The sequence below is a fragment of the Mauremys mutica genome, chromosome 9, assembly GCF_020497125.1.
Source record: "Mauremys mutica isolate MM-2020 ecotype Southern chromosome 9, ASM2049712v1, whole genome shotgun sequence".
Classification (NCBI taxonomy): domain Eukaryota; kingdom Metazoa; phylum Chordata; order Testudines; family Geoemydidae; genus Mauremys; species Mauremys mutica.
Genome location: NC_059080.1, coordinates 1,161,392 through 1,179,780, shown reverse-complemented (window position 1 = coordinate 1,179,780; position 18,389 = coordinate 1,161,392). Strand labels below are relative to the sequence as shown.

General features: G+C 54.2%; 1 protein-coding gene across 7 annotated transcripts in view; it reads left to right on the top strand.

Annotated features, from left to right (window-relative positions):
• DLG3 (discs large MAGUK scaffold protein 3) overlaps positions 1 to 18,389 on the top strand; it is a 169,684-nt gene that overhangs the window by 143,018 nt on the left and 8,277 nt on the right. For 6 of the 7 annotated variants that reach the window (XM_045030734.1, XM_045030735.1, XM_045030733.1 and 3 more), the window contains 8 exons: positions 6,813 to 6,989; positions 8,453 to 8,528; positions 9,281 to 9,380; positions 14,431 to 14,472; positions 15,871 to 15,921; positions 17,094 to 17,195; positions 17,401 to 17,573; positions 18,153 to 18,262. In XM_045030734.1, coding sequence (XP_044886669.1) covers positions 6,813 to 6,989; positions 8,453 to 8,528; positions 9,281 to 9,380; positions 14,431 to 14,472; positions 15,871 to 15,921; positions 17,094 to 17,195; positions 17,401 to 17,573; positions 18,153 to 18,262 — 831 coding nt within the window. Of the gene's footprint in view, positions 1 to 6,812; positions 6,990 to 8,452; positions 8,529 to 9,280; positions 9,381 to 12,870; positions 12,917 to 14,430; positions 14,473 to 15,870; positions 15,922 to 17,093; positions 17,196 to 17,400; positions 17,574 to 18,152; positions 18,263 to 18,389 lie in introns of all 7 variants that reach the window. The other variant, XM_045030740.1, reaches the window with a different exon arrangement.

The following is an 18,389-nucleotide window of genomic DNA, read 5'->3' as shown; positions in this document are numbered from 1 at the left end:
CAGCTGGCACTGGCCAGCCCCGTCTAACTGCAGTGCAGGTGTACCTTCACAGAGCAGTGTGTGCGCAGCTGTATGGCCAGAAATGCAGCAAGGCCTTTCTCTAAACTGATCCAGTCTTGTAGCCAGGATTCAGCGCCTTGGCTGTGTAAGCATCACAAGCTGTTATTCTCCCTGTGTTAGTCTCACGGGAGAGGAATAGTTAAATAATTCTCCCTCCTCTTGTTCTTTGGTCATGTTTGTCCTGCTGAGCATCGGGTGGCTGGACTCAGCTTAGTTAATTCCTTTGTGAGCCACTGGATTTACCCTGTAGTAATATACCCAGCCAGCTCCCTGTGTTTTAAAGGCAGAGACGGTGTGGTTTTTGCATGTACATTCTGTGTGTGTGCAGCAAGTTCACAGCTTGGAGACTGAAGGAATGCTTAAAGGGCCTGTGTTTACTCTGGAACCTGCCTGACCAGTTCTCCTGGGCTCTCACATTTCTTTATATTTCTAATCACTCTGCTCCCAAGCAGGCTGTGCCAGCCACACACACCGCCTTAATCCATTGGCTTCAAAAGTTCCGCCTCTCTGGGGGTTACGTGCCCTTAGCTAAAAGGACCCTGCCCTGCCGTTTTCTGCTGTTGGCCTCCTCACCCTAAGTGCAGGGCTTGAGGCAGGGGAAGTTACGTCTGACATGTTGACTTGAATTCCTAGTCCCGGGTTTACTGCTGAACAAAAAAGAAGTGTGTTTTTGGATGTGGCTTGTCCATTGTTGCCTAGAATGGCCTCCCGGGAGACAGATTGGGGCTGGATTATTTGGGATGCTTAAAACTGGACAAAGGCAGTAAGATGCGTCTCTGCTGGAGTTTTCTGTGAAGTTCCCCAACCCCCACTCTCTAATGTAGATGGTTCCTGTCTCACTCATTGTGAGTGAAAGCAGTGCCGACAGCAGGGACCCCCAAGTTTTAACTCGCTGGTGTAGATGGTAGCAGAGTCATAGGACAAGTGCTTTTGCTTCCAGGAGTTGCCTGGGATGTTGAAGTGCCTTATCCCCTCTGCTGTAGTCCAGAAGTTCCTGAAATGCCCATTTAGCTGACTCTGATCACTCACTCTCCCCAGCCTGGTTGTGCTGCAGTAGTTACTGTGTGAAGGGGCTGTAAATGGGAATCTCTTTCCTCTTCCTGGATGTTGGGGCATTGTGACCAGCTCAGTGGGGAATCCCAGGTGTCCCGAAGGGCTTTCCTGATGGCAGCACCACTGCACCAGGCTGGCTAGAGCAGGGGTGAATATCGCACAGGTGGCTAGGTACAGACCATGGACATCTGATTCACTTCTGCTTCTCCACCTGGCTTCCCTGCACTTGCGGTTGGAGCATAGGGTTTTGCTGGGGTGGATCCTGAGGAATTTCTCTCCAAACACAGCATGAGGCTTCCTTTCAAGGTTGCAAATCTGAGCTGGCATCTGAAGGCGCAGGCTCCAATTTTGAAAGGGCACGGTGAGCTCCTGAGCTCCCAGGTCTGCTCTGAAGAGTGGCAATGGAATGGCACTGTGGAGGCAGGGTTGGATTGCGGTTGAGACATTCACATCTCAGGGCTTGGCTACACTTACAAATTTGCAGCGCTGCAGCAGGGTGTGAAAACACACCCTCTCCAGCACTGCAAATTGCGGCGCTGCAAAGCGCCAGTGTGGTCAAAGCCCCAGCGCTGGTGCTCCCAGCGCTGTCCGTTATTCCCCACAGGGAGGTGGAGTACGGACAGCGCTGGGAGAGCTCTCTCCCAGCGCTGGCGCTTTGACTACACTTAGCGCTTCAAAGCGCTGCCGCGGCAGCGCTTTGAAGTGTAAGTGTAGCCAAAGCCTCAGTTGCTAGTGCCTTGAGTTTTTCCTGGGTCTTTCCTGCTGAGACCTTGTCGTGCTCATTGGGAATAAAGATCCCACAGAAATAACATAGCCAGGGAAGCCGAGAACGAGGTGTGAGAGACCAGAGAAGGAGCCACATTCTAGAGACTGCACTGGTTCGGAGGGTCTGCACGACTTAGTCATTGGGTCAGCGGTTACCAGCTGGGGTGCACCCAAGGGACAGGTGTGGCTCTCCTGACACCAGCCATGCCGGACTCATCGCTGTCACAGGATTCCCCACACTGCTGCAATAGATCCCCCTCCAGGTTAGTGCTCAGGGGAAGGAGAGGAGAGGCTCCTTCTATACACAGGAGGGAAACGTTTTTAAAGGAATGGTTTGGGAGAAGGCTACTTGAGACACACTGCAGGTCTGCTGCTTTGTGATCTATGGAGCCCCAGTTAAAGGGACGCAGTCAGTGGAAAAAATCACACTGAGACATTTGTACCTTCCACTGTTATAAGCCTCACCTCATGTTCCTGGAACTGAAAGTAATTAGAGAAAGAAAAGAGTTTCTCTGGCCTCAGGGTGTTTCCTGTGTGTGACAGCAGGCTGTGTCTAGCCAGTGTCACTGCTTCCCCTCTTGTCTGGGGGGGGGGGGGGTCTCACAGCAACAGGGGAGAGACGAACACATTAACAATAGAGGAATGTGATTGTAAATGCACAAATGTTGTCTGGGGCTCGAGGGCTGGATGTGAAAACTAGAAAGACTAGATCTTTAAAAGGACAGCAACAAGTCAAGTTTCTCTTAGAAGCTCTGGTTTTAGCCCCCACCGCTCCCCAGTAATTCAGAAGGTAATGGCGAGAAAAGCTTCCTTGGAAGTTTGGAGAAATCACTCAAACGGTTTTGTTACTCTGACTTGACACTGTAGCTGTCTAACCTGTCTATCCCAAATGACTACTTGGCTAATCATCCTGGGAAGCTAGTGCCCAACCCAGCTGGTCAGTGAGCAGAGTTATTAGGGACTAGGGCAGTCGTTAGTGTGTGGTGTAGGCCATCAGGCTGTGGAGCTCTGTGTAGGACCAGTTCTGCATGAGAGAAGGCCAAGTGACTCTAAGATGAGTTAGAGGCCTGGGATTAAGCCGGTGCCAGGGTCTGTGCAGGGAACTACTGGAGTCTAATTCTGCTCTAGAGCCACAGAGTAAAGACAAGTCCGGGGAGAGAGGATTTTGTGTGTGTTGTGTTGGATCCTGCTTGATCACAGGAAGCTAGGAGCTAGTTGCATCTTAGAGTGAACATAAGGGTCCTCTTATGACAACAGTTAACAAAGCTTTCCTCTAGCTTGAGTGAAGTCAGCTGTAAAGCCAGGCTTCCAGTCCCATTCTGCAGCCACGTGTGGCACGTGCCATGACGGTTCACCTGTACTCCTGCATTTGTTGTAGAATGAGTGTGTCTGTGTGAAGGAAGCAGATCACACTGCTTTGGAAATTTGAGGTCGTGTAAAAACGTGCTGCGTGTGGAACTACTCGGGGGCAGCTTCACAGATACAGCTGTGGCTTGGATTCCAGTGTAAGCTCTGTATTCACTCCCCTCAAAACTTGCATAGAAAAAGTGCTGTTGTTCCTTTCCCTTCGACAGAAATGATCAGATCCATCTTTGTTGCTGCTCAGAAATGTTAACAGTGGAACTCCTGCATTGTAAACGAAATACGTTGGATAAACTGTTAGTGCAGGAAACATTTAAAAGTGTGGAAGGGAACTATTAAGGGAAGGTAGATAAATATTCAGACATATTCATAGTTCACACAGTCTCTGAAATAAAATGTACACATGTAAATTCTGAAAATGGCCTGACCTGTTTGTGTGGCTGTCCCTATCCGTCTACAAGGGATTTAACCACAACTCTAGAAACACTTCCAATCCCTGCCTACAGAGGAAAGGTTAACACATTCTGCAGGCCTGTCAATTCCCTTCTCTCCTCCTTGCTCAATGAGCAATGTACCAGCCTGGCTTGGAGAACAGGTCTACTTTGAGTTCTGCAGCGTTCATGGTTGCAGAGCTGTCTGACTCACATCCAAAGGGCAAATAAGGAGAGAACACTGCTGCTGTCCTCCCTGTCCCAGCTGCTAGACTGGGGCTTCTGCTCTGTGTGGGAGGAAGCTGTTTCTGGAATACACCTGAAGAATACAGTGGGTCTCTTTGATCATAGTGGGTAGTTGGGATAGGAGAGGGTTGTGTCTCTATATGGAGGGTAGGTATACCTGGCCGGTAGTGGGCGTGGAACTGGAGGACAGTCTGTGGGTTATGTGTGGAGTGCAGCTGACTGAGGTCGCCTATTTTGGGAAGGTTTATGATGCAGGAGAAATGGGTATTGGACACTGGCGGGTTGAAGCTGGCAAGCGCATGAGCTGAGTTGCTTTTAGAATGTGTGTTGTGATATTTAGTATTTCTCTCTCATGTTTTAACTGTGGCATTCCTTGGCATGCACTGGCTTCGGCTTTACTGCTCTGGTAAAGTTTGTTCTCAGTTAATTGCACACACAATGTAGGTTACAGCCATTTGGCTTTTACTGTTTCGCATACTGTATGTAGCCAGCCTAAAGCTTCCTAAGGAGAGGTCCTGGGGGAGGAGCCGGGGAAGAAGGCTGCTAGCTTCTCAGCTGATCAGGAGTGGAACGGCACCCTCAGGACTCCTTTTATCCCATCCAAAATATTAAATGGCAACTTCTTCAAACCCACGGCAGGGAAGCAGGTGTGGGGAGACAGTTCTGATGTGGAATGGGCCCTTCCTAGCCTTTCTGGGCCCCAAGCAGTGAGGATGGAAACCCTGATGCTGCAATACAAAAAATGGTCATAGACCTGCAAAAAGGCCCGTGTATTTTCTGAACAAATGACACTGCATGAAAGAGTGACTGTAACTGGAGCTGGTTTGGCGCATGACTTTCTCAAGAAATTCTGCTGGATTGGGGGTATTGAAGGCAGAGAATCTCTAGCCACAGGTTGAATTGGTAAAAAACAAATGCAAGTGATTGGCTCAAGGAAGAATTGACAGGCCTGGTGGATGGAGCAAGAGGAAGGAACCTGGGGATAGTGGGTCTCCATGAAAGGGAAATCAGAGATGATCTGCTTTCTTCTATCAGTAATTTCATCAAGGAAATCTGGGCTGAGACAGAACAAGCTCAGTACAGCCTCCTGCTGTTAAACCACCAGAGCAGGGAGCATGACTTAGTGTTGTAACACAATTAATTCAAGAAGCTACAAAAAAGAAGTGTCTTCAAAAGTCGCATGCGTCCCTCTTGTCTAATAAGGCAGGCTGGCAACCAGCTCCATAGGATGAGCACTCACAGCGAGGCTGATGCCAGCATTTGGGATCTTTGCTCCATGGTTCAGGTATCTCAAGAAACAAAAGCAGCCCAAACTGCACGTACTCTGCAACTGTGTTCTGAGCTCCAAAGCCTCAGGTCTCTCCCTTCCTCCTCCTCCTCCTGCAATTCGAGGTTCCTCTTGCATCCAGGGATACTGGTGGTGGTAAACAATGAGAGCAAGGGTGGCATCTCTGTGCTCTGTCCGTTCACCTTTGTCTGTGTGCATCTGGAGGGCAGGTTCATCTGGTGGAAAGGAATTGGATAAATCTGACTCTTGCCCCCCGCCCCCCAGTCTCTTTTCCTGCCTCCTTGGTCCAACAGCCTCTGCTGGTTATTACTGTATATAGTCGTTCATTAGCCCATTCATTTATAAGTTGACCCCCCAAGACTGTTAGGTAAAAATAGCAAAAAATGTATGACCTTTTCATAAGCCGACCCTATATTTCAGGGGTTGGCAAACTTTGGCTCCTGGCCTGTTAGGGTAAGCCGCTAGCGGGCCTGGACGTTTTGTTTACCTGGAGCATCTGCAGGCACGGAGCCCCTCAGCTCCCAGTGTCCCCGGTTTGCCGTTCCCAGCCAATGGGAGCTGCGGGAAGTGGCACGTCACTTCCCGCAGCTCCCATTGGCTGGGAACGGCGAACTGCGGCCACAGGAAGCCGAGGGGCTCTATGCCTGTGAACGCTCCAGGTAAACAAAATGACAACGTATTAGATAGTCAATGATTCCATAGAGTTTAAAATCATCAAAATTTGGTGTAGACCTGTTTATAAGCCGACCCCCGCTCTTTGATGCGTCACTCTTTTACCAAAAATATTCGGTTTATGAACGAGTATATACGCTACTTCCCCAGTTTCTTCTCATGTTTCAGCCAATTTACATTTCTACAAGCACATTGGGAGGGCTTCTCTCGTGATTGAGAATAACCCCTCACCATGTTGTAGGAGTCTCTGGTGTCTGGCCTGTTATACTTCATCAGCAAAGGGAGCTCAGAGGTGACCATCTACAGTGAATTTTCCCATCTCCCCTTGGAGAGGGAAGCCTGAGTGTGGTGTGTATGGACAATGCAGATGTTTTATCATTAATGTTAGTCAGGGCTGAAACTGCTTGAAGAAGTTATGGGATGTCAGAGAGACCCTGGCAGGTTAAATAAACCCACCTGCTCTGTGTTACTAGGAAACCAGAGATCCTGGAAGCTTGCAGGAGTTTTTACAATTTATCTTCTCAATGTGCTGTTCACATCTCTGGCCTCCCTTCCCTCTGAGCGAGGGGGACACAGCATTGGTCAGAGGGTCCCGCTGGAGTGGGACAAGGGGGCCTCAAATTCTACAGTAGCAGGGGTACCACTTGCCCAGGAAATGCCTCACCACCTGGGTCAATGTCTCAAGCTGGGAGAGGTCCTCACAGCAGAGCCAGGTGTGAATAAGGAATGAACTGGTTACTGAGGATCCCAAATGTGTAACTTCAGCCTCGGGTTCCCTTGGGGGGCCCAGCTGAGCCCCAGCAGGTTATGGGATGTCGCCTGGTCTGACCCACCTGCTGTCCAGTAGCCATTGGCTATGGCGGACTCGCCTGCTGGAGTGGCCTGTACCATTGTCCGCAGGGGAGAGTCTCACTTCCCCTTCTGTTCCTTTGCAGAGCCCTGTTTGACTATGACAGGACCCGGGACAGCTGCCTGCCAAGCCAGGGGCTCAGCTTCTCCTATGGGGACATTCTGCATGTCATCAATGCCTCAGATGATGAGTGGTGGCAAGCGAGACTAGTGACCCCCCACGGAGAAAGTGAGCAGATCGGGGTCATCCCCAGCAAAAAAAGGTGAGTGGCCCTGCAGCAGCCCTCTTCCCCTCTCCCCTTTCTCCACAATGGATCTAGCCAAGCGCAGGGACTGTGCCCCTACATGGCATTGCACGGACCTGCTCCAGCTGCTAGGAGCCATGGGTGGTGGTGGTGCCAGTGACTCCCATCCCCAGTTGTGTATGTGACACCCCCACGGGCAGCTGCTGGGAGGCGGCTCTCACTGGTCCCCTGCGGGGCTGTGCACCATCAAGGTCATGGTGAATAGGAAGCAGGGGTTGATGATAGGTCTGCAGTGAGACCCTTTCTCCTGAAGCGACCTGGACTGTGAATTCCCTGAAGAACAGCTGAGGAGATGAGAAGAGCAGTTGGTTCTGTTCGGTCGGTGAGAGTCTGGCTCTGCCGTGGTTGAAAACGGGAGTTGCAGTCCCCAGCCCTGCTAGCCCTGAGGAGCTCAATGCCCCTGATGCCAGAGCCATGCAGCCTGTGTCTTGTGTGCCACCAAGGATCTGCCTGTGAGCCAGGTCCCATCCAATGTGAAACCACAGAGCCCAGAGAGAGGAGGAACCAGCTAACCACCAGCTCTGCTTGTGGTTTCTGTGGGTTTCATGTCGAAACAGATGCTGGGCTGGGTGAGACGGGCGTGATGTTTTGCTCCCCTCTGCCGCCAGGCAGAGCGGTTGGGACGTGCAGGTGCCAGCGGGTACAGGTGGGCTCTGCTTGCTGCAGGGGCAGTACTCAGTTCTTGCTGGCAGAACCGGAGCCGCCTGCTGGGGGAGGGGAGGGTCCTGGTCTGCAGAGACAGAGAATGTCCTTTGGGCAGCTTTCCAGTGCGACGGGGTGAAGGCCTGGGGCAGAGTTCAGCCTTTCTAGTGGCGCTTGCTCCCTGGACAACCTCTGCACACGGGAGGGCTGTGACCCATTCCTAGTTTCAGGGGGACCAGCTGAGGGGAGGGGAGAGGCTTTCTGTGTCCTCATCCTGATCCCTCCTAGAGGTGAGCTGTTCTGCTGTGTGCCTCTGCCACATGTCTGTCCATCCATCTCCTTCCTCGGGAGTGCCTGGGAAGGGGCAGCCCCACGCCCCCTCTTCCCCCTGAAGGGCTCTTCGTGTTGGGCACGCGGTTCAGTTGATCAGCGTGTTGAGGGCTAGGCTCCCCACTGGCTCCTCTCTCCTCCAGGTTCCTGGCGCTGGTTAGACTCATGACAAGCTGCTTGATCAAATTGCTGCTAATAGCAGAAGCTGCTCAATGGCCCAGAGCCGCCCCCAAGTGTTCTCTCCTCACAGATGGCATGGTCAGGTGGTTTGGGTGCCGGAGGGAGCCTTATTGCATGGATAGGGCGGTGACCATTCGGGTGCAGAGGTGACTCTCTGCCCGTTGCTGCCCACCGATGTCGCTCAGCAAGCACCGTGTGGAGAGGACCGGGGCAGGGCAGCGAGCTGCACACACATGAACTAGGGCTTTCTCTCGTTTGACTTTAATCAGGGTGGAAAAGAAGGAGCGTGCAAGGTTGAAAACAGTGAAGTTTCACGCCCGGACTGGGATGATTGAGTCCAACAGGGTAAGTGCCAGAGCGGGGGTGCCCGGGATGGCCTGAGGTGGAAGCTAGAGGGGCGAAGGAGCGTCCGAGGCTAATGTTGTAACGCTTCTCACTTGGGAAGATAGCCAGTGTTCCTGAGTAGAGAGCAGTTGAGACCAGCTGGACTCAAGTTGTGTGTGGCTGGGCTGCTTCTTAGGCTTCTGTTCAAACTGCACAGCAGATCCCCTCCCTGCCTGCGTGGGTTTTGGCTACAAATCTACAGAGCTGGCAGCCTGGGGCAGGCCAGGAGATTTCAACAAAGACACTTGACATTGTAGCAGAACTTCCCTGTGACACTGTGTGTGACCCCATAAGCTGGTGGTCAAGCCCTAGATCGCTTGTGAACAAAAGGTGTATCGCAAAACACCCTGGCTGGGTGGAGCTGACCTCAGACCGTCTTGCACAAGTGCATGAGCCTTCCCTACGATGGGAGGCTGGAGGTCAGAGCCTGGCTGCTTAATAAACAACACTTCCGACTAAGAAGGGGGGTTTTAGGGACACGGCCTCGCTCCTGTGGAAAGCGGATTGGGTAGTCAACTTCCAACATCCCTACAACATTTTCTCTACACTTAATTTTTCTCCTGCATTATAGTTTCCATGTAATCTCCATGATTTCATTTGAGGGTGAATGCCCTGCCACAGAGCCTCATTGTCTCTTCATTTTAATTTTTCGTGCATGCGTTAAACACCATTTGTTTTTTCTGTCCTCCCTTCCATCTCCATGTTCTTCACAGTCGATCAAAACGAAACGTAAAAAGAGTTTCCGCCTCTCCCGAAAGTTTCCATTTTACAAGAGCAAAGAGAACCTGGCCCAGGAGAGCAGCGGACAGGAACGTAAGTAGCCGCTGGCCAGAGAGGGCAAAGTGTGCAATCCCCACCCAAACCCCAGCACCTGCTCCATGTGGCGGGCTGGGCTGAGTGCATTTCCCTCGCCAAAGAGCCTGCATTCAGAATAGCTGGGAATCCCCTTGCAAACGGCACAACTCCACCCTTTGAGAACTGTTCTGGGAGCCTTCTCCGTTGGAAGTGGCTCAGCAAGGAGATAGAGGCAGGATGGGACTTGCTGTGGGACCAGTGGGTCCCTCTGAAACTGCTTACCAAGCTCAGGCTGCACCTACCCGAGTGTCCCAGTGGCTTCCCACCCGTATTGAGAGACAGACCCAGAGCCTGCAATGGTTTCCCAAGCTCAGGAGACTCAGATGGAGTGTTGCCTCTTCTCCCACTGCCTAGCAATGGTGGAAGTGGAGATTCCTGCCTTGCCCTCACCTCCGAAGCTGTTCCAGAGGCAGTGGCACTCAGGCTGGGCTCTGGCCATCACAGCCATGGCTGGCGTTATAGAGATCGCACAGAACAATCCGTGTCACTGGGCAAAGCCAACCCCGGCCAGCTGGCCTGCCTGCCTGTAGAGACTGCCTCATCCCTTCCCTAGTGCCTGACTCCCAGCCACGGGTGCTGTGTCAGTAAAAGTGCCTCTCCCAGCTGCTGCCTCTGGCCATGGCCCAGGATTTCTGTCCAGACTCTGGGCGATGGAGACCTGCCTGGCGCACTCTCAGCTGTTTGGTGTTTTTCATCCTTTCACAACTTCTGAGCATATGCTCAAACCTCTACTCTGCCTTTCTCTGCTCTCCCTGATGCGCCAGGGGCTCTGCCTTTCCTCACTCTCAAAACAAGGTGAGGGAATATGGTGCTCAAAGGCTTGTGTTTAATGTTGTAAATGGGCAGGTGTGAGTGGCTGCAGCCCCTTGTCCCACTCCTGGAATTGGGAAACGGTCTTGCCGTCTATAGTGAGAACCTGGCAGTGCTCATCTGCATGAACCAATTAGGAGTAGTGAATCCAGCCACCTCTGTGGGCGAATCACTGTGGCCCGCAGAGCTGTCCTGTGCCTGGCTCCCTTTCTGGAGGAATTCCAGCTGCCTGCACAGACAGCAGCACGTTCCATAGTGATTCTGGCACCATTTCCCAAGGGGGTGGTAAGGCATGAACCCCGGGCTGGCAGCCTCATTGGACTCTCCCTGCTGGAAGGTCACCCATCCCGCTTCCCACATGGAGCTAGGAAGCTCCACACGAGGACAAACCCTGGATGGGGCCGTGCTCTGATGGTGCATGGCTGTGATCAAGGATCTCTGCTCTGACACCCCCAGCAAGCCCCCTGTGTTGAATGGAGGGTGTTCAGAGTGGGGCAAATGGAGCAGAGAGACCAGGACGGTCAGAGGCTCCCCCCCCCACCCCCCCCAGCACATTCTCAACAGAGTAACAGCTGAACTGAGCATGTGTTAAGGTGTCAGTGTGGTGAAAACAGCAGAGTGTCTGGGTGCAAAGGGCTGTGCACGCCGGCGCAGGGAAGCGCAGTCTATTCAGATCAGTCAGAGAGAAGCGTGTGGACCGTGCTTCTCTGAGGAACTGAAGGGTTCAACACACAAACCTCCTACAAAGTTTTCCTACAGAGGGGTTTGCTGGCCAGTGAGCCACTGAGGGAGGTGTTCCTACCCTGCGTTCTGTGCGGCAGGGCCACTCGCCTGGCACTGCCTTTCCTCTGCACGTGCTACATGTCATCAGCTTTCAGTAACACATTGGGTGCTTTGTCGGCAGTGTCCATGTAGACAGCTGTGGTCCTCACAGGTAGGAGAGGAGGCGGAGCCAGGCAGAGCAAACCCACCTGCCGTGCTGTATTCCCATGTCATGGTGCACTGCTCAGAATGGTCTCCGCTCTGTGGCTCATTGCAGCTGGGGCCAGGACCAAGAGCCCGTCCACACACCACCTGCACGGCGTCTCGCCTTGCTGGCACAGACCTCCATCTGCTGTGCTTATGGAGGGAGAGCAGCCAGATTTTCAGACGAGTTCAGTACCCAGCCTGCTGAGCTCTTCTAAAAATCTGGCTCTGGGTGAGTCCAGCACGCCTCTTGTTCCTTCCTGGGCCTGACTTCAGCCATAAAAGCTGTATGTGCATCTGCATCCTCCAGGGCCTGTGGCGTAGGATGTTGGTGATTTGGCTGCCCAGTGCGCTTGCTAAATGCATCTGCATATGTGTGGTTGCAGGTGTCATAACTAAGGTAGGACAGACCCAAACTGCACTGGCTAAATGAATATACAAATCCTCCTTAGGAGGAAGGCCCCCCTCTCTCGGCTCTGCCAGCGAATTGTGAAATCCCAGCGTCCCCTCTGCTCAGAGTGCACAGCTCACAGTGCACCAACATGTCCGTGACCAGTGGTTGTAGGGATTCGTGGGGGAGTGGGAGCCATGTCTGGGAGAGTCCCTGGGGAAGGGGCTTGGCTTGGTGCTTTCCCTCCTGGAAGGGTTTGTGGTCTGGGATCATTGGGGGATGGGGGACGGCTTGCTTGTAGAGGGTGGCATCAGGCAACTGAACATAATTGAGTTCATGACTAAAGGGGACTCACTTCCTGCCTCTAGGCTCTGTAAAGTCTGTTTGAGGGCCCATTCTCTGCCAGCCCCAGGTTAGCATGTGCTCATGGTGTGGGGGTGGGGACCCCACTCCCTGTCTAGTTCCTCTTATAGGTAGAAACTTGCAGCCCGTCTCCCTCCCTTGAAATGCTTCACCGCACTTGACTAAATCTGCTTGTGGAGTGCTGGTCAGGGAGCAGAGTCCTTCCCCTGCGCACTCTGCCCGTGGAAGTGTTGGGATTAGGGGAGCTGAAGCAAAGACCTGCAGAGGGATTTGAAGTACTCCTCAGCCTTTCCAGGAAAGCTGCAAGGCTCAGCCTTGGAATGTACTAGAGCGTGGGTGTGGGCAGAGGGCTCTGGGGCATGGACAGTCCCTCAGACACCTGGAGTGGGAGATGCAACGTACCTGGCCTTCGCCAGTCCATCAAAAAGCTGAGTGAGGCACATTCTTGGGAATGCCTCCCCTCAACTTCCAGCAGCACCGCTGGGATTGGAGCAGCTCACTCAGGGGTGGGGGTGTTAGCCTGCTCCAGGGAGCCAGCTCTTCCTCAGCGAGCGCCCTCCCAGAGTGCACTCAGTGAGCAGGTAGCCTGAGAAGGAGTCCGGCACACTGGCACCATTGGTCTCTGGGCTGTGGTTTTGGCATGGCTGCCCTGGGCCCTGTGGGGGCTGGTTGGAGGCCCTGAGATGGCCATGGGCTGAGCGAGAGGACGCTGCTCTGCTCAGCAGTGCAAAGGCTGGTGTATTGCCTGCCCCAGCAAAGACACTTCTGAATTTGTAACCTCACTTGCAATTGCAGCTCTTGGCCGTTCTGCACTCCTGTCACTAATGCTCACCTGGCTCTGTCTTCTTCCTCTCCTCTCTCTGTCTCTTACTCCCCTCTCTCTGGCTCTCTGCCCCTTCCTGCGGTCTATGAAATCAGGACTTCCCTGGGTTAAGTGACGATTATTATGGAGCAAAGAACCTGAGTAAGTCTCATTTAAATGCACATCGTTGGCTCTCCATGTCTGGCATGTCTGGCGCTGCGCCGGGGGGAGGCTGGGATCAGGACTGGGAGTTAGTGCTGCACTTGACGGACAGTGCTCGTCGCTCTGAAGGCTTTGCTCTTGCTTCTGAGGCTGCGGGTTCCAATCCCAGTCAGTGGAGGTGGAGGGGGCAGGGCTCTGGGGGAGCCCCTGGTGCTGCTCACATGGCGAGTTAGAATTCCCTAGCGGTGAATGAGGCAGCCCTGCCCTGAGTGCGCCCCCTCCCTCCAGATTGCAGGGTGAGCTGCTCTGTTTCCTCTTGTTAGACTGATGGTCACAGCTGGAGCTTGGATCCAGCCGGCTCCCTGCTTTAATGCCAGCCCAGATGAGTTAGCGTCATGGCTGCACTGGAGACTGCTGCTGGCAGGCAATCGGGGCAAGTGACCTGGGCTGCAGGCGCTTCACTAAGCAGGTAGCTGCGTCGCCTGCTCCCCGTGCTGGGTGCGTGCACATGTACCCTGAGCTGTGGAACGGCTCCTCTTCCTGACTCCCTTTGGAGAGACGATCTTCACAGCTTCTGCTTAGAGGCCAGCTCTGTGCAAGCAGTCCCCTGGCTGCCCACGCCTTCGGGACCAGCACAGCCCCCTGCCCCTGGGAGCAGGCAGCCAGGGGGAGGTGCAGGCCGAGTGAGCGACCCAGTGGCTGCGGAGGGGCCGCAGCATTGGACATGGCCTAAACAAGCAAGGCCCCGAACTCTGTTCCGTCTTGTCCGTGTCTTGTCTCTGTGAGTCCCTCCCCCAGGCTGGTTTGCCCTCGTCAGACTGCACTTTGCTTTAGGGTTTGTGCTGGTGTATCCGTGTGCTGCGGCAGCTTCCCTCCTCTGCTCCCCCTCCCTGCATGACACCTGGCCCAGTGGGGACTCAAACTGAAATGTGACTGGACAGCTGGCAGGGGCCCTGCCCCGTGCCCCACCTCACCCCTCTCTGTGGGTTTATGCTGTACCCTTCAAGGGGGGGCAGTTCCCTGCTCTTGGAGATGATGCAGGATGAGGCCTGGGGAGGCCATTACTAATGCCAGGGGCAGAGCTGCTTCCCATCCCTATGCACGCTGCCTGGGGAAAGGGAACCCACTAGCTACAGAGACACCCCTGCCTCCGGCGTTCACATCTTCCCCCTTTCACACTTGGCAAGGTGCCCCAGACGCAGTTAACTGGATTTCCCTGTTGAAGCTACTGACTGAAGGACCCTGAAATGAACCTCCTGCAGTGGCGCCCTACACCTGGAAATGCCAGTTCTAATGCAGGAGGAAGGGATGGGGGCTGAATCTGTAAGAGGAATCTCACTGTCCACCGGCTGCCATCAGCTGTGGGGGCCCCACGGCTGTGCTTGACCATGTCCTCTGCCTGTGTCCTGTGGCCACTAGCATTGGGTGACTGTCTGTCTCATACCCCATGTGCCCTTTGTGAGTTCCTGGCTGCACGTGTTCTGAATTGGCGTCTTTTTCTTGTTGGTTTGCAGAGGGCGTGACATCAAACACCAGTGACAGCGAGAGCAGTTCCAGTAAGTGTCTTTCTCTCCTGCTGTCTCTCACCTCTGTGTGTGTATGTTCTAGGCATTTTCATTCCTCTGTTGTCCCCATGGTGTTTCCTGTTCGGAGGCCGATGCTTCCTTTGGCCACTCGAACTGAAGGCCCTAGAGATGCTGTGGCCAGCTCCCTCGTGGGGATGGGAGCTTTTTGCCAGGCCTGGTTAGCAGTTTCCTTAGTGGCAGCGATGGGATGCAGTGATGTAGGAGCCATGAGGTGTTAGAGGTCACTCTTTGACCTGTCCCAGCAGAGAGTCCTGCCCCAAGGCGCTCTAGCTTTGGGGTGCCACGTGGCTCTTGTGTCGTGACTTCCAGCCCCTGGGATATCACCCCCATAGGTCTTGGAAAGCTTGTGCTCAGAGAGGAAGATCTCTACCAGCTGCTAACGCCCTGCAGGGGCACTAACAGCTACCGCAGCAATAAAGCGCATTCTGCCCGAGGCTTCTCTCTCCTCCTGCGACAAAGCTGCAGCTGCACAGCTTACGCTTCCAGCCAGGAACTGATCCTGCCCTGCCAGGATGCTCTGAACCAAACGCGCTGCGCTGGTGGTGCCGGCCAGGCAGCTCAGAGGGCCTGGCACAGAAAGTGTGTGCAATGAGGGCAGTGTCCCCAGCGCCTTTTCTCCCACAAGGCTTCAAACAGGCTGCACCCAGCCCAGGCAGGGAAATTGGTGCCAGGGATCCAGGACCTCTGGAGTGTCCCCACAGAGCAGCTGGGCGCTGGGGTTTACGTCTCCCCACACACAGAGCGGAATGGGAATGGCTGAGTTGGTCCTGCCTGGCTTGGAGCCCAGAATGTGGCTATTCCAGGCGTCGTTCAGCCCGGTAACCCCGGGAGCAGTCAGGCTGTGGCATAGGATCCTCAAAGCAGCTGGTGGGCGGATTGCCCCTCTGGGCTGGGGGGGCCATGGGAAGGGAGGACTCTTGGCCTTTAGCCTGGGTCATAGCCGGCAGAAAGAGCACCCTCTGGTGTTTGGCAGCACATGTCTGACCAAGTCATGGGCCACCTGGGCTTAGAGTGCAGCCCACCTGCTGGCCAGACTAGCCTTTGGGTTGGCTGCAGGGGCAGCGTGATGGGGGAATGGCTCTCGCTCACGTACTGTGTTGGGTCTTCCTGGGACAGTCAGAAAGGAACACTGCCCTGAGGCAGGCCTGGTCAGGAGCAGCACCCCCGGCTGGGACTGTCCTGTGCACTGCGCTGTCACCCTGGGACTTCACTGTCCAGTGAGGTGGGCAACCCAGAGGCCTTTGGGGCACTTCTGTGTATGGCAGCTCCTGGCTGGCTATTGCCTTCATGCTGCTTTCTGGTAGCAAAGGGTTGAGGCAGGAGAGGCCCCTGCAAACACTCACCTGCTTCTCCCTGGCTCTATTCCAGAAGGACAAGAGGACACTATCCTGTCATATGAACCAGTGACACGGCAAGAAAGTGAGTATGGGATGGGGTCTGGAGTGCGCAGTGGGCTTGAGTCCCAGCTGTACAGTGTGTGGTGGTCTTGAGATGTGCCTACGCACAGCGAGTCCTTAATCAAACCTTGCATCTCCAGCCAACACCTAAAACTGGCCTCGGGCAGGCACGGGCCTGCAGGGACTCTGCTTTCCCGGCCTCCCAGAGCAGCATGTGTTGCGAGGTGTTTAATGAAAATGTGAGGGGCACTCTTGGCAGGCAAGTAGACACTGCTCATGAAATGCCTCTTTGGTCAATGGCAAATGCTTGAAACACTGGCTGTGAAACCGCCATTGCTAAAAATGTAACACCCCCTGCTCAAGCCCAGCCCTCTCTGTGCTGCCCTTCCAGAGTCTTGGGTTCTTCTTGTACCAAGCACCCGCCTTCACCTCAGACCACAGGCCACCCACCCGCTCTGTCTGATTCATGCCCCAGCCGTACTGCACCTCATGACTGCATCGGGTTGAGTGCCTGGGGCCAGAGGCTGGGAGGGCCAAGCACCTAGCCCGTTGTTGGTGCTTCATCTGTACCAACTCAAGGCAGCTATTCACCCACGAGCTGCCAGTTTGCTGGTTCCTCAGCCAGAGAGTAACATGTCATATCCTCCTGACACGAGTAGTGCAAGTGCCAGCAGCATGCCTGGGAGAAGAGGTGCATTCCTCCCCTGCAGCTTGCAGGCCGGGAGGTCTGAGCGACTGTGGTGGAAGGGCTTGGGAAGAGGGTGTGTTGAGGCAATAATCCAGGTGCTCTCACGGAGGAAGTGGCATGTGGAGGCACATAGAAGAGGTAATAAGCACTCTTGTGTTCTGCACCGTTTGCCTCTTTGGAGTGTCGCTGATGCGGTCTGTGGGCTGAGCCCAAAGACAAGTCCCTGGAAGCTGTTTCCGTGTGCGTGGGAAAGGTGTCCGTGTTCTAGCACGAGAAGGGTTCTGTCCTTGGGTAGACTTGGAGCTTTGCCGAGCTTAGTCCCCACTGCAGGAAAAGGGCCTTGAGTATTTCCACAGACCACAGGCGTGTGTGCTGTGCGAATGGCCGTGGTGTATTGACCACAAGTATTCTGGAGCCACATGGCCCACTTCAGGCTTCAGCGGGTGTGGGAGCAGCTGCTGGGATCAGAGACTCAGCCTCAGGGTTGTGGCTTTTCTTGTTTCCAGTTCACTATGCGAGGCCAGTGATCATCCTGGGGCCAATGAAGGACCGTGTCAATGACGACCTCATCTCCGAGTTTCCACACAAGTTTGGCTCCTGCGTGCCACGTAAGTGTTGGCGTTCGTGTGTGTCTCAGGTTGTGAGTTAGTGACCCAGTGCAGCTCTGGGCAGAGGTGTGCTCTGGAGAGGGGCCGCTGTTTCTCCTGCCTGCTGCATCTGAACCATGTGGTGGCAAAGAGAGGCAAGGCAGGGTTGCTGTAGGTGCCTGGCAGGTTGCAGTGGGCTCTGTCTCATGAAGCCCCTCTCTTTCAGACACTACCAGGCCTCGGCGTGAGAATGAGGTGGATGGGCAGGACTATCACTTTGTCGCATCCCGAGAGCAGATGGAGAAAGATATTCAGGACAACAAGTTCATAGAGGCTGGGCAGTTCAATGACAATCTCTATGGGACCAGCATCCAGTCAGTGCGGGCAGTTGCAGAGAGAGTGAGTGTAAACGTGGAGGCAGCGACACTGCTCCGGGGAAGCCCGCAGCTTACCCAAATGATTTCTGACCCTCTTGCGGCTGCACCTATTGCCCATGTAACTGTGTGTGGAACAAGAGCCAATCGGACAGGGATTCCTGCCAAGCCATGTGGCCTTGTTCCACAACCTCATTACCCAGCCCAGACTGCCCAGTGCTCTGCCACTAAACCCACCTCCCTCCCCAGGCAGGAGTCCTGCAGAACTCAGGCCTCCTAAGCCACTGGGCTACCAAGGCCACAATTAGCAGCACCAGTGCCTGCTTTATCTTCACAAGTGCTGGTGCAGAGGTTCTTTCCAGTGGGTAGAAGAACAGAAATGATCTGTGCTCAGAGCATGGCAGAACCCATTGCTGGTTTGTAAACAATGTCCTGAACGTTGAAAGGAAGCCCTAGTCCCTTCTGGGTGCTGCCACTCTGCCCCAGTTGGGGGTCGGCTTGTATCTTGGGATGGGCATATTCCATCCCTGGTCCTCCTGCTCCAGGCTACTTTCAGAGAAGGAAAGTGATTGACTGACGCTGGTCTCCTCTTGTGCCCTGCCAGGGGAAGCACTGCATCCTGGACGTGTCTGGCAACGCCATCAAGAGGTTGCAACAAGCACAACTTTACCCTATTGCCATTTTCATCAAGCCAAAATCCATTGAAGCTCTCATGTAAGTGCATATTTTCTACCTACCCCTGGGGTGCGATAGCTGCAGGGACCAGGAGCCTGCACTCCTGCTGCTTCTAATTCAGAAAAGGCTTGTGGGAAAGGCTGCTCCTGTCGCTGTCATAAAATCA